Source organism: Meleagris gallopavo, chromosome 21 (assembly GCF_000146605.3).
Source record: "Meleagris gallopavo isolate NT-WF06-2002-E0010 breed Aviagen turkey brand Nicholas breeding stock chromosome 21, Turkey_5.1, whole genome shotgun sequence".
Lineage (NCBI taxonomy): Eukaryota > Metazoa > Chordata > Aves > Galliformes > Phasianidae > Meleagris > Meleagris gallopavo.
In genome coordinates, this window is record NC_015031.2 from 8,114,652 (window position 1) to 8,128,598 (window position 13,947).

The 13,947-nt window shown below is 40.2% G+C and overlaps 1 protein-coding gene and 1 long non-coding RNA gene across 2 annotated transcripts; one reads left to right on the forward strand and one right to left on the reverse strand.

The window, feature by feature from the left end:
- The first annotated feature begins 37 nt into the window (after window positions 1-37).
- LOC104913931 lies at window positions 38-5,944 on the forward strand. The gene is made up of 3 exons (XR_795719.3): window positions 38-1,442; window positions 2,007-2,119; window positions 2,655-5,944. It is a non-coding gene; the product is annotated as an uncharacterized LOC104913931 (long non-coding RNA).
- A 1,452-nt stretch (window positions 5,945-7,396) lies between these two features.
- Window positions 7,397-13,657, reverse strand: RNFT1 (ring finger protein, transmembrane 1). Its single transcript, XM_010722045.3, has 8 exons — window positions 13,228-13,657; window positions 12,312-12,388; window positions 11,864-11,964; window positions 11,110-11,263; window positions 10,267-10,425; window positions 9,410-9,475; window positions 8,455-8,556; window positions 7,397-8,266 (listed from the first exon to the last, which is right to left on the reverse strand). The coding sequence occupies exons 1-8, from the start codon at window positions 13,589-13,591 to the stop codon at window positions 8,132-8,134; spliced, it is 1,158 nt and encodes a 385-aa protein (XP_010720347.1). The 5' UTR covers window positions 13,592-13,657; the 3' UTR covers window positions 7,397-8,131.
- Between the last annotated feature and the right edge of the window lie 290 nt (window positions 13,658-13,947).

Below are 13,947 nucleotides of genomic sequence, written 5' to 3' on the forward strand. Positions count from 1 at the left end.
TTTTTTAATCCTGAGAACTGATGGTGTATCAACATTTAAGAAACAAAAAGCCCTTTCATGCTGTTCTGTCTTATTATTCTGCAGTCATGGTATTCATCCATCACCAGAATAGGATATTGCTTTTTTATGAGAGAAGGTGGCAACAACACCTAAGAACTAATTTATCCATCTGTTCAGTCTCCCGAAGAAAGAAACTTCTTCTTCAGTTTTAATTCCCCCTGCTTCTATGCTGTAGATTATTCAGACTTGGAAGTGCAATTATTTCTAAACATAAGTCATTATTTAGTTGAAACTAAGGTGATAGTTGCTAAGCAAAAGTAAATGAAGTCACCTAGTTAAGTTTGGATGTTTGCTTATTAATATTTACACTGCATCTAGCACATTCCACAAAATAATTGAAGTGCACCTCAAGGCAAGGATGTGGTGAATAAGCCAATATTATTCTACCCTGTGTTTTGGTGATGTGGAATGTCTTTTGTTTTGGGTCCAATTAGCTACAGAAGCGAAGGTGTAGGTATCCTTGATAGTTCCTGACTCAAAATCTCACTTTAAAGTGACTTATGCATCACTAGTGTTGAGTGTAGTACAGTATGGAGCCTCCAAAGCTTTTATCCTCTCCTTTTTTAAATGACATTTAGAATGATATGAAAGATTGGTATTTCCAAGCCAAATATCCAAAGATAGTTTTCTGTCATTAGCAAATTTTATGAAAGCTGTTTGTATTGACTAGGTGGTTTCTAAAAACATGCTTCCTTGGTTACACAGAGGCCTCCATTAGTGGGTTACATATTTGTCTTTTTGGTTACGCTTAGCAAGAGACGATCTTGAAATGATGTCTGTTATTCTTTGACTGAATTAAAGAGTACTCCTCACAGGCAGTTACTCCACAGTTGTCATCTGTCCCTTAGTGTAAACGTTTCTCTGCTTGTGAAATTGGGATTAAATTATCTGGAGAAAGACGTCCAGAAATTAATAGTTGCAGCTGTTCTATACTGGTTGTGACCAGAGTTAAACTTGAAAGAAACTGCCGTTGTATTTCTAAAAGTTTTTGTTTGTAATTTGAGATTTTTTTTTAAAAGGCATCTTTTTAATTTGTGTTCCTTTTTGATCCATGATTTTTGCCCCTCCCCCTTGCCTTTATTTCTCAGTGTCAGTGCCCATAGTGACCTCCCACTGGCAGCGACAGGATTCCGACACCACTCCAGGGCTTTACTACAGCAGAGCTCTGCCAAAATCCTATGGAATGAACTCCATCCAGAGGCTACACTGATCACCGCTAAGCCATTTGGTTGATATCTGTAATATAAACCCTTAATCATTTTGTTTTTGCAAAGCAATCTGAAGAGGATGTGAGCCAGTTTGATTCAAAGTTTACACGTCAGACACCTGTTGATAGCCCAGATGACTCTACTCTCAGTGAAAGTGCCAACCAGGTCTTTCTGGTAAGTGAGCCAGGGACAGGCGTTCGATGTGGAGAGATCTGTAGTGTTACTTGGGGACAGTAGAGCAATTCAGGTAATTAAATTCTATTGAATCTTACCATCTGATACAGAGCAAATTATCAGAATTTTGAAGGCATGTACAGCAACGGGTTTAAATGTTTGCAGATTTTGAATATACTTTACTTTGATTATTTTCAACATTTTTTTATATAGATAACTTAAAACCCACATAAACATTGCTTGCTTTCTGAAATGTCAGCATTCTAATTCAGAATTGCACTAAGAATCCTGGGGATGCGATTGTTTTCATTGACATACAGACAATCCATCCTAACTAGTTAATCAAAATTAACTAGTTTGAGCACACTTTGGTGAATCTGCATGCACCCAGGTAGGGAATTCCCTAAAGTCCTGCTGTTTGCATCAGGTAATGAGCAGATGTTCATGTGTCTAAACTTACTGCCCTTTTTGTAATTTTCTATTTAATGATGGTAATAAATGTACAAGTCACCAGAAATGTCAATCTCACCTCTAAGTTGCAGTGCCCTCATTGCTGTTTTGCAGGGTTTTACGTATGTGGCTCCATCTGTACTTGAAAGTGTAAAAGAGAAATTTTCTTTTGAACCAAAAATTCGATCACCTCGCAGATTCATAGGTAGCCCTAGGACACCAGTCAGGTATGTCTTTTTTTTCTCCTTTTTTATCAAGTTTTTAGCAAGTAGTTAAAAAACAGATAAGACAAAACTGCCTTTCTTCCTAGTGAGCCCGTCACTTCCATTGAAGTGCAGTATTAATCCTATTTTACAAACTACATTATGAGAGACAAATTTATGATGTTTGGCAGCACAGGAAGTACTAATTGGCCACCTGTGCAGTACTGGTGCAGCCTCACAGTCTGCTGACTTTCCTATGTGTTCCTCTAAAACTGTTTCAGAACGTGTGGTGAGCTTATGTGCTGCTAAAGAATCACTTCAGTAATGAAAACTTGGCAATCTACAAATATATCCCAGTTACTCAAAGGAGAGAATTTTACTTTAGTATCTACCACGGCCTCTTGTAGACTTCAGAATTCTCTCAAACTTCTGAAAGTGGAAGGAAGAATTGCATGCTTCTCAGCAGGCATTTGTATTTGGCTTTCTGCAGAATGAAGGGCATAACTTTGTGCTGTGTATATCTTCATTTCTGATTTTTTTTGTATTTCTTGTTTTAAAGCCCTGTAAAGTTTTCCCCTGGGGAATTCTGGGGAAGAGGTGCTTCTGCCAGCGCATCAAATACTCAGACACCTGTGGAATATCCAATGGAGACGAGTGGAATAGAACAAATGGATGTGACAGTTTGTGGAGAAGCTTCGGCACCGCTTCCAATCCGGCAACCAAACTCTGGGCCATACAAAAAACAAGCTTTCCCCATGATTTCCAAACGACCAGAGCACTTGCGCATGAATCTATGACAACACAATTTTTTTAAGCCTTTGAAGGTGGAAAACAAAGAATGGACATAAGCCCCTTGAAGTTGAAATACGAGGGCTTGTATGGTTTACTTTTAAAAAGTGACAGTATCAAAGAGTCAGTCCTTGCACAGAGCGACTTGGAAAGCAAAGAAAAATGGATTTTTTTTTTTTCTGTCAATCAATGGTGCATAAAAAACTTTAGAAAATGGTATTGCAGAACTCTAGGCACATCATCTAACTGATTCGCAGTGACATCTTCTCACCTTATCAAGGATTTTTCAGCTTGGTAGCTTGAAACTGACAGTATTAAGGGGCAGGATGTTGCTTCAGAATCACTGGTCTAGTTGTGAATGTGTCAAGGAGGGTTAGCCCTTTCACTAGGCAAAGTATGAAATGCCTATATGCTTGCGACCGAGGAATAATTAGCATGCAAGCTTGGTTAAGCTGTTTCCTGCAATGGGGTGGAATCAAAGATGAGAGATAAAATTAATTGGTATTTCACATTCAAAACCGAATGAGTTTTTTTTATATATATATAAAAAAATATATATTTTTCGAATAGATTTTTTTGATTCAGCTCATTATGGAAAGTATCCCGAAATTTAGAATACAAAATAATTGGTTGCTGTGAAGAAAGTAAAGGCTCTAGTTCTGATTCTCCTCATGAAACAAAAAATCAGTGAGTTACTCAATTACCAGCTTGGCAACGCGGGGTGGGAAAGAACTGTTTCACTTGCTTACCCAACTGAAATACCTGTTCCTGCAAAGACGAATGGATCTAATCAAATCACAGTGCTGCTATGTTCTAGGCTTAACTGGAAGCCATGGGCTCAAATACACGTCCTGCTTATTTCATCCTTGTCCTCAGCAGACATTTCACTGGGAAACATCACTTTCGTATATGCCAGTCACTTAGCTGGAGATGGCTGAATACATTCAGATTCTTACCCATATAAAAGGTTGGGAAAAAGTGCATCTGAACACAAGGTCAGGAGGTGTGGCTGTACTTCCACAGGAAATGTACACAAGTTCTACGTCATGTAAGCAAGCAAACCTTTTTGTAACCAATGGGTAAGAACTTCAGGAAATTTTTTTAAATAAATTTTTGCTTATGGGACGGACTTCCCTGCCGTTACATATTTCTAAATTTATTTTTTTCTATGCTGGGGCAATAAATTTGCTGGTTGTATGAGGCTGAGGAAAACGTTAAATGGCCTTTCAGCGAATGTCTTCCACAGTGGGTCAGAACTTCAGCAACTTAATTTAGCAAACATGTTCTAAGGACACTTTATGTTTTTAAAATTGTCACAATCTGTACAAATGGCTTACAGGTACAAAGAATAAAATAAAGGTAACTTTACCTTACTTATACTTCCTGCCTTAAAGAAAGCATTTCCATGAGCATAGCTGGTGAAAGGGTTAATATCTGCAGAGCTTTACACTAGTTAGAGTGTGTATGGTGTGTGCGTGTGTGTGTGTATATGATCATGCAACTGCATACAAGTCCTGTCATTTTTTGCCTGCCACACGTTGCATTATCTTTAGTCAAACTGTGCAAAGTCTACTTCTAGTGTTTCACAACAGTAGGGATTTTTTATAGATTCTGCTTACTCTGTGTATACTGAATCTTTTTGAGCCATAGGATCCAAGCCATAAGACTCTCTACACGTTGAATCCGATCAGAGTTTGCAAGCCAGAAGGATTCAGTGATATCTTGTTGATACTAATAAAGAGCCAACAAAAGAAGATACATACGATTGAGCAAAAATTAGTATTTAGTTTTCTTCCTGATAAGCCTTTTGTTGGAGAATTTCTTTTTTAGTTTTATAAGGAAAATCAAGTTACCTTCCATTGACATAAATTGTACTGGAAGATTGATGTTTTTCATTGGGTAATATGGCTGGTGACACGTTGTGAAACTGAAATCAGAGTGCTTACGTGTGTGTATATTCTGCATATTTGCAAAGAGGCAACACTTCAAGCAATGCCTGCTCTGTGTCACTTGTTAACATAGGTTTCCTGCCATGTTTACTGATTATAAATGAACTTAGTTTAATTTAATTTTACTTTTTGAGGCAGATCTCTTGGTCCTAGTTACAGCTAACAGTTCCTTTTTGGTTGGCTGGATAGACTTGTCCAGTAGAGTTGGTTTGGTATGGCTGGCAAGAATGGCAAGAGTTGTTTGTCTGAGTTCACTGCTTAATTACAGATATAGTTCATCATTTTTAAAAGGAAATTTCATATCCTGTCCATCTTCCATCCCATAGATTGTAAGTTTTAGTTCCCTACCATAACTGTGAAACTTCTGGAGTGTGACTCAGACAGCAAGCACACACTATGCAATATGGTTTATCCTGTATTTATTTGTAAAAATATCAGACATAGATCCTCTATATATATATAGTAGTGTCAAAATGACTAGTCACAACCTGAGGGGAGTGGAGTTCGAGCTCCTGTCTGGCTATTTCAGATAAGTGCAGAATGCATTGAATATTGGAGAGCTTAACAAGTGCTTTCTTTTGTTCATTTAAAAATGTCTTAAATTTTTCATTAGAGTATAGAATCTTATTTTTTTTATTTTGTACAAGCTGCGCTTTTTTAATTATAATCACTGAAAAATTCACTATAATTTGATTTTATAGAATTTTTGTAGCATTACAAAAAGTATAGTAAAAACTGAGGTTAATACCTGTTTTGGCTAACCATATGAAAGTATTAAATCTTGAACAAAAGTCGTATTTTTTTTTACTAGATGTTAAATAGGGCAATATTTTGTTCTGCGAGTCGTCACCACAAAAGGTTTCTAATAGGTCAGCTGCATTACCAGCAGTTTTTCTTTTCCCATTTAATGCAGAAATTATTCTGGTATGAGATATTCAGAATTTCATCATTTTTCTCTGTGGGAGTGATGCATACATTTGATGCCATTTGTGTACTAAATTGTAATTTTGGGAATGCTGGAATAATTCCTACCAAGACTGTCTTAATTGTGCCATCTGACATCTGAATGTCATCCTGGTATTAGCTCATAATAAAAGATACAAAGAAATGAGTCAGTGGTTCTTTGGAATATCCCTTTTTTAAAATGCACTTATGTCTAGCTATCCAAAAGCTGAACTGCTAGAGAACGTAGGAGATTTGTGTCCACCTCATACAGTGGATGCTTATTTTGGGAGTTAACAGTAAAAAAGGAATCAAACCAAACTGCTGTCACTGTTAATTGAGTCCATTGCCTATTTTACAGAGTAATCCCTAGCCTTTGTTACAGATGGGCACAGGAGGAAGAGAAGTTCTTAAAAACACAGCACGTGGCTTCAGTGTTCTTCCTGCAGATCCTCGATGATTTACTGCATTTGGTTTCTATGCATGAATTTCTAGAGGTTGTTCTCTTCTAGATTTACTTGGCTTTGTAGCCGTGTTCAAGAAACAAACTTGAGCTGGAGGAGAAAAAAAGGTAATCCCTGTTCTGCTTCTCATCTTTCAGTTAGTTGGAACTAAACGTGCTGCAGAATAAGATGGACAGCAATTACTGAGAATTGAAACGTGTTAATCCAAGTGACTTTTTTTTTCAGGAAGTAGGGCTTAAGGGGGTAAGGGCTTACAACTGTGGGTCTACACATCTTCAAAGGAAAAGGGAGGGAGGGGGAATTATGTTGAGAACTTAAGGACCCAAAGATGCTGATCAGTCTGTCCTACAGGTACAGGTCCCTTCACCTAAGCTCTGGCTCAAGGAAGATTTCACCTCAGTGGCATGATGCTGACTGGTGGATCAGAGAGGATGTCCTTCATGGCTGTAAGTTGCTTCTTTCTTCTCTAACTAAGATGAGAATGACTTGTTTCAATTGTGAAATGTAAATCTAACCTGGCTGATCCAATTCTCTTTTAAGCTCTTGTTTGGTTTTGTTTTTTAATAAACTATGCTTGATAATATTGTTGGATTTGGATAATGGTCATTGGATCTTGAAGAAAATTCATTAACTTGGAGATAACAAGATAAATTGTTCTCTGATCCTAAATGCAACCAACTTAAAACAATGAGTAAACTCTTGGCATTAGCATTTCAGGAAAAAAACCTAATCCAGGATAAGTCACATTTCTTATTTCTGTAGAATACTGGGTAAGTTGGTTATTATCTCTGCCTTCTCCTAAGCTGTGCGTTGGCCTCACACATGCAGCTTTTCTTTTTTTTTTTAAGGTGCTATTTGTTGACAGAATGAAATATGGCATTCAAACTGCTTACAAAGTACTCACACAATACCTGCTTAAAAAAATCTCAAGGCATAGAGCACCTTTTAGATAAAGCACCATAATCAGACTGTTTGGCTAAGTCCAAATATGACTCTGTCAGTGCCTGGAGAGCCACGTGAGCTGCCAGTGTATAGGGGTGTATCACAGATTCAGAACCCAACCTGAAGTCCTCCCTGCTCATTTTTTTTCCACGACAGATTCAGTTCTTGTCTATCCCAATGAATCTCATTTCTTTATTCAACGTGCACCAAACAAATAGATTTAAATGCGTTTATTCCCTCTGATTCTTATGCGTACTACAAATGGTATATATAGTATAAAATATTCTCCCCTGTAAGAAAATCTCGTTCCTGCTGTGACAAAAATAGAGTATTAAAGATCTGTTTTAAAAATACCAATCTCAGAAAAAGCTCAGTAAAAAACTAACATCAGCAGTTGCTTTTCTGTATTAAATCTGTGATCAATTGGAAATCTGCACAAGCCTAAAGGAGAAACGTCTCGTGTTTATCTCCAGCTGCAGTGAGAGCTGCTAGTATTGATGCAGGAAGAAGCTGCTGTAGCATTAAGACATCATTAATGCCAGGTGTGACAGGTAGCTTTAGCTCCCACTGTTGTCCAGAGTGTGAAATTCACTGCTAACCCTGGGTTCTTGGGTAATGTTAGAGGCATAAATACAACTTAGCACAGTCTGGAACACTACATAAGCTTTTAAATTAAATGCTGATTTAAGAAGCTGCTGCAAACACAGCGTTTTGGAAGAGTTTGATTGTTGTCTGAAAGAATCACAACAGAAGCAATGCTGACTTTCCTGCTTTCACTTTATAAACTTATTTTCCTATGCTTACGAAGTCGGCACTCTCTGCACTGTTCTAAGTATTAAAACATTTCCTAGAAGCAAGAAATCCCAGATACCTTAATTTGGGAAACTCATTCCACCTGCACTCCCATTTGCAGTAAGCTGTACAAACTAAAACAAGTTGGTTGACATGCCTTAGAAAATCTGCAGGCGCATAGATGTAGCTCCATCCTTCCACTTGTTAACATGGTCTGAAATAACAGTTCTGCAGAGTGGACATGTTTTTTCTCTATTAAACCATAAAGAGATGCATTCTTCACAAAATGTGTGCTGTAATGAAAAGAATGACAGCTTAGAGCTTCTGAGCTCTTCTGTTCGTAAGGAGGAGTATTATTTGCACAGCCTGATTTCTAAAGATAATCAGAAGGCAAACACGGATCTAACTCTATGTAGTTCTGTTTACCAGTTCTTAAAAACACTTTAACTTTGCAGAAATGAATTCTGATGATGTGTATTACCTGGCAGATCAGCAGGATAGGCTTCTGGAATTCAGTGTGGCAGATAGAACAAATATCATCCGATTCAGAACACTGCTTCTTGCTTGCTGTCACCCCGTAGTGCTGCAAAACAGCATTTTTTCAGCACATGTTAGTTTCTAAGTGGGGGGAAAAAACACCAAAAAGCACAGAAAGGAACAAGGAATAAGGGCTGCTATGGCAGGGAAAGCACCCAATCCCTGATCCAACAAAATTTTGCTGAACTTTTCAACAGTTGATGTAGGGCCTACAGATCACATGCTCCCATCTCCTGTAGTGTAGGACATGCAGTTAATTAAGTTAATTTCTTCCCCTGAACACGGCTGTAGGAAAAACCTGGAGCAGGTCTGTTTGTCTGGGTGGTTTTGTTGTTGTTGTTGTTGTTTTGTTTGTTTTTTGTTTTTTGTCCCAGGACTTAAACATGACAGCACTTACCTAAAATAACAGTTAAGCACTTTAAGTCAGTGATACCAGACTCTAAAATCTTCTTTGTATTTTACCATGCAAACAGCAGGCTAAATAACAATACCTGTCCTTACAGACAGATAAGCTGAGAAACTTATAAGAGAACTGCTGAGAAACAGCAGTTACTTACATGTCAATTGTTCTGGCAAGCTTCATTTCTCACTTATATTTCTGCTACAAGCTTTGCCTGTATACAACCATATTTATTCCAGTTAAAAAATAGAAAGTAGAGAGGGTGATGTTATCTATCTCACAGAAGTGTATCTGAAGAGACATGTATAACAGACTGCTTTTGTTCACATTACCCCATAATTATGCAAAATGAGGGAACAAACGCAGAGGGATTACTGTAAAAACACAGCTGCCATTAAGAGAGATCCACAAAGTCACACAGGAATGTGTTATTTCAAAGAGGAGCATTTTCATGTAAATCAGATTTACTGCTTTTTAGATAAAAGCATTCAATACTCACTGGTCGCGTACAAAATATCCGTAAAACCTGTCTGAAGTTTCTCCATTGTCCAAAAAAGCTCAAAAGCTGAAACAGGAAGGAGAACGTGAGTGCTGGTTAATGTTTTTCTCTGAGAATTGAAGAAAACCTCCAAGTTTTTGTGCAGATCCCAGCAGCAGAGGTGGCACTGCCAATGTGATGTCGGCAGGAAGGCAAGAAAGGGTTTGAACCAACCCTGTTTCAGTTGCTTGGGATGTAACCCTTCATTTAGCCTGAAGGTTTTTCAGTACTGGGGGGCTGTTCTTTGGAAGAAAAATACTATTGGTGTTCTGAATTGTTCAATTGCAAATATATTAGAATTATCATTGTGTGTACAGCAGTCCTTAGACTTGTGATGAAGACACTGCAATGTCATCACGTATTTTTCACGTTCAAAGCAGAACTTGTACTGAGTTTGGTTTTTGGGGGGAATTGAGTTCTTTAACAGATGAGAGAGCTATTTTAGATGCTTCTCTGGCTTGTTTAACATCGCACACAAATTCTAGCAAAGAAAAAAATGGAGTTTCCTAGAAAATGTTGACTTCCTTTTTACCCTAAGTTTCACTTTATTTTTGCAATTTCTGATGACAGTCAAATCAATGTCTGATCTGAGAGGAATCCCACAGCAACAGAGCTCTTTGCTGCACAACCCAATCCATGCCCAGAGCAGATGCAGGGGAGGAGAAGTAAAAAAAAAAAAGACAAATACAGTGCTTTGAGCCACTCCTCCCTTTTTCAACCTGCAAATCACTTCAAATACGGGAACCAGAAATGTGTTGGCTTACACGGCTCTAGTGCTAATTTGTAAAATAGTTTAGAGGATTGTAAAGCTTACACACCTTGAGAATGAGGTAGGAAAGGCCCAGCAATGTCCCAAGGGTCTGTCCAAGTACACTGTCCGGCTCCCCATAGCCAATAAGATATCGGAACCAAACTGGTATGGGGACAAACATACGGTAATACTGGCAGAGTTCTTCTAACAGCATGTACCAGTAGCCCTAAGCAAGACATGCAAAAGAATCTCTCAAGATGTAAAATGCAAACACGTATAGTTAATTGCTAAAGAGAAAGAAGCATAGAGTAGTTGAACTGAACAAGGAAACTGAGTTAATGATGGCCTAAAAGTTACTGAATAATAACGTGCCTAAGAAATAAAGTCCTGGTACATTTTGAAAGAGAAGATCTACCCAAACTGCCTGTTCAGATGCTATCATGTGCTACCTACGCTTGTTCACGTTGTTAGTAATTGTAACTACACGAGGTATTTGCTGTTTGGATGTAGAACTTGGCTTGTTTTTGCATGTCTTACCTTGGGAAGCAGATACACATTAATACCCCACCAACCAATGTAGGCTCCTAACATAACTTAGTAAAAACCATACTGTACAGCAGCTGCTGTGCTAACAGCCTGCATACACATTCTTCCATTGCTTCAAATAAAAGGTTTCTTCATCCCATCTCTTACAGCAGAAATAAACCATTTATCCAATGAAACAATACAAGCAATTTTTTCTCTGATCAGACTGTAAGAAGAACAAGAAATCTACACGGTTTTCTTGCCCATGGTGCAGACGTGGATGATATACAGACATTTAATGAAAAGGCTTTCCTCTGGGTAGAATTTAATCATTAGCTATTTTAGCAGAAAAGGATGTTCTTAAAGAAATGGATGGTTTTCTTACCTTGGATTTAAAGGACATCATAAAAGAAGGCACCAAGAGAATAAAGCACTTGAAGCCCATGAAGAGGAATTTTAGAATGAAGTCTGTGACTCCCACAATCCAAAGAACCTCCCAGAAGTTCTTAAAATCCACGGTAGGGTTTAAAAAGATTAAGCTACAAAACAAAGCACACAAAAAACCCAACCCCAATGAATCAGAAGTTAACGGAGCGCCCTGCTCAGAGGAAAACTAACTAAGGATTATCACAGCAGCACTAACTGAAAATTAACTTTTTACCATAAATGGATCCTTTGTGACCCCTGACAGCCTCTCCATTTCTGAACCTTCATCACAACCCCCCTGTCCTCTACAGAAAGGCTTCCTTTTCCATTTCTGCATTACAGTCTTTGACTGATGCACACCCAAAACTGTAGCTACAGAACAGCAAAGGAGGAAAATTGCAGACATAAAGCCCACAGAATTTCAGACTGCTCTGAATTCAGTATGCTGAGGGCGAGGTGGAAGGCTCAGAGCTGGGAATCACAGCCAGCCACGTCCCCATGGCTCAGAGCCTCCACTGCATTTGCAGTAAATTCAACGGAACTGTTTTTAAGGACAGCACCATCCAGGTGAGCAGGGGAGGAGGGGGAACAGAGATGAAAATGAAAGAGGAACCAATGCTACAATTAACGAAAAGTGGCAGCAGCACAGATAAAGCATTTCCAGTTTGCATCAGTGTGAACTGTGACATGAATGGTGATGTTCCTCTACTTACCTATAGTACAGAGACTGAGAATGAAAGGTGTAATACAGGAGGAGAGAGGATCCAGTGAGGTACAGCAGCAGCCAAGCACACTGCAACTTGGAGCACCGTTCCTGTAAGGTAATCAAGACTTATTACAATCCTTATCTACATCTTAACTGCATCCCCAAACCACTCTCCATCACACCTGAGCAGTTATTACTGGAAGATTCCATCATATTGATTTCAGGCCATAAACACAGTTATATTTTCCTATAAACTGCAGAAAGCTTTTATCAGAATAGCAACAGGGAAAGGAAGAAAAGCTCTATACCATACAAAAGCACTGAGTTTACAAAACCACTTCTGCCTTGTACCAAATGGTGCCAGATACAGCATCTCCATTAACGTTTCTTTCAAGAGCTGATGGATAAAGGCTGTGGTTAACTTACAGAGCTGTGCTGCAGGGGGTGATACTTACTTTGAGGAAAACCTGATTTACTATGCTTTTGTTTGCATACATGTAGGTTGTCAGCAGCCCGATTCCAAGAGAGATGCCTGTTAGGAGAAAAGGATCGGTTATGCACAATAAATAAATAAGCAAAGAAAACTGAATTGGGTTAAAATAACCAGCCCCTTGTTGTATTTCTTTGTGATTACAATTAATAGCTTTGATTACAATGCTGATAATTAAGCATGTTTTATGCATGCCAGGAAAGGAAACGGCAGGAAAGGAAAGGGCTGAAAGGGAGGTGATTCTGTCCCTCTGCTCTGCTCTCATGAGACCCCACCTGGAGTACTGCATCCAGTTCTGGAGCCCCCAACACAAGAAGGACATGGAGCTGTTGGAGCAGGTCCAGAGGAGGACCACGAAGACTATCAGAGGGCTGGAGCTCCTTCCCTACAGGGACAGGCTGAGAGAGCTGAGGCCTCCTAGCAAGCTTCCAGTACCTGAAGAGGGCCTGTGTGAAAGCTGGGGAGGGACTTTTTATAAGGACGTGTAGCAACAGTATGAGGGAAAATGACTTTAAACTGGAAAGGGGTAGAATTAGACTAGATATTAGGAAGAAAGTCTTTCTTTTAGAGTGGTGATACACTGGAACAGGTTGCCCAGTGGGCTGTGGATGCCCCTTCCCTGGAGGTGTTCAAGGCCAGGCTGAATGGGGCTTTGAGCAACCTGGTCTGGAGGGAGGTGTCCCTGCCTATAGCAGGGGATTGGAACTAGATGACCTTAAAGGTCCCTTCCAACCCAAACCATCCTATGATTCTACGAAAGGCAGTTCAGTGACTCTTTGTTTCCGATGAACAAAGCAAAGAAGCTAGGAACGAACTGGATGCTATTTCAGGCATTTCTACTGGTCCATCTCTTGGGGAGTTTCTGCCCTGTTACATCCTACCAATGATGTGCTGCACGATCAACTTGACGCCCAGAATCAAAACATAGGGCAGACTTCTGTGCAGCCACTGGAGGACGTATCTGAGCTCGGAGATGGAACTGCTGTGTTCCTCCGGGTCCGGAGCGCCGTCAGCAGAGCTCCCCCCCTCGCTGTGGCTGTGACCGTGCGAGCGGCTCTGGGAACTCAGCCTCGAACGCCTCCAACTCGCGTTTTCTCCACCTTCTCCCCCAGCAGAGCTCAGCTGGATGTGAACATCTCCGCTCGGGTGGCACGAGCTCTGCCCAGCCGCGTGGCTGCTTTGGGAAGGCGAAGGGTCACCGCCGCTCCCCTGGGTGCCGTGGGGATGGCTGCAGTTCGCTTGCATGCTGGGATCTTTTCCTGGGCCGGGCTCTCAATGCTTTGTCTCTAAGGAAACAAAAAGTCACGCTTGGAGGAAGAGCACAACGAATTCAGGAGGTTAAAAAACGCACCAAAACACGGCAGAGCGTATCGTGCACACGGTGGCAGCGGGGATACAGAAGGCTTAAAGCAAAGCTCATTTTGCACAGAGAGGAACTCGCGAAACCCGACGGCCTTCATTCAGCCTTTGGAACGGAGCGTCCGTCGGCTTTCGGGCGCAGAGCCGGGCTCGGTGCCGCCCGCAGCCCGCGGGCCGGGATGGCAGCGCGGTTCCCGCAGGCCGCCGCCGCTCTTAAAGGCGCAGCGCAGCACGGCGCGCGG

Coding starts and splice junctions, on each gene's coding strand:
- RNFT1 (XM_010722045.3), bottom strand. CDS start 13,591: ATGCAAGCGAACTGCAGCCATCCCCACGGCACCCAGGGGAGCGGCGGT. Junction 11,264..11,863: donor TCTCAGTCTCTGTACTATAG/GTAAGTAGAGGA, acceptor TTTGTTTTGTAG/CTTAATCTTTTTAAACCCTA. Junction 10,426..11,109: donor TGATGTCCTTTAAATCCAAG/GTAAGAAAACCA, acceptor TGTCTTGCTTAG/GGCTACTGGTACATGCTGTT.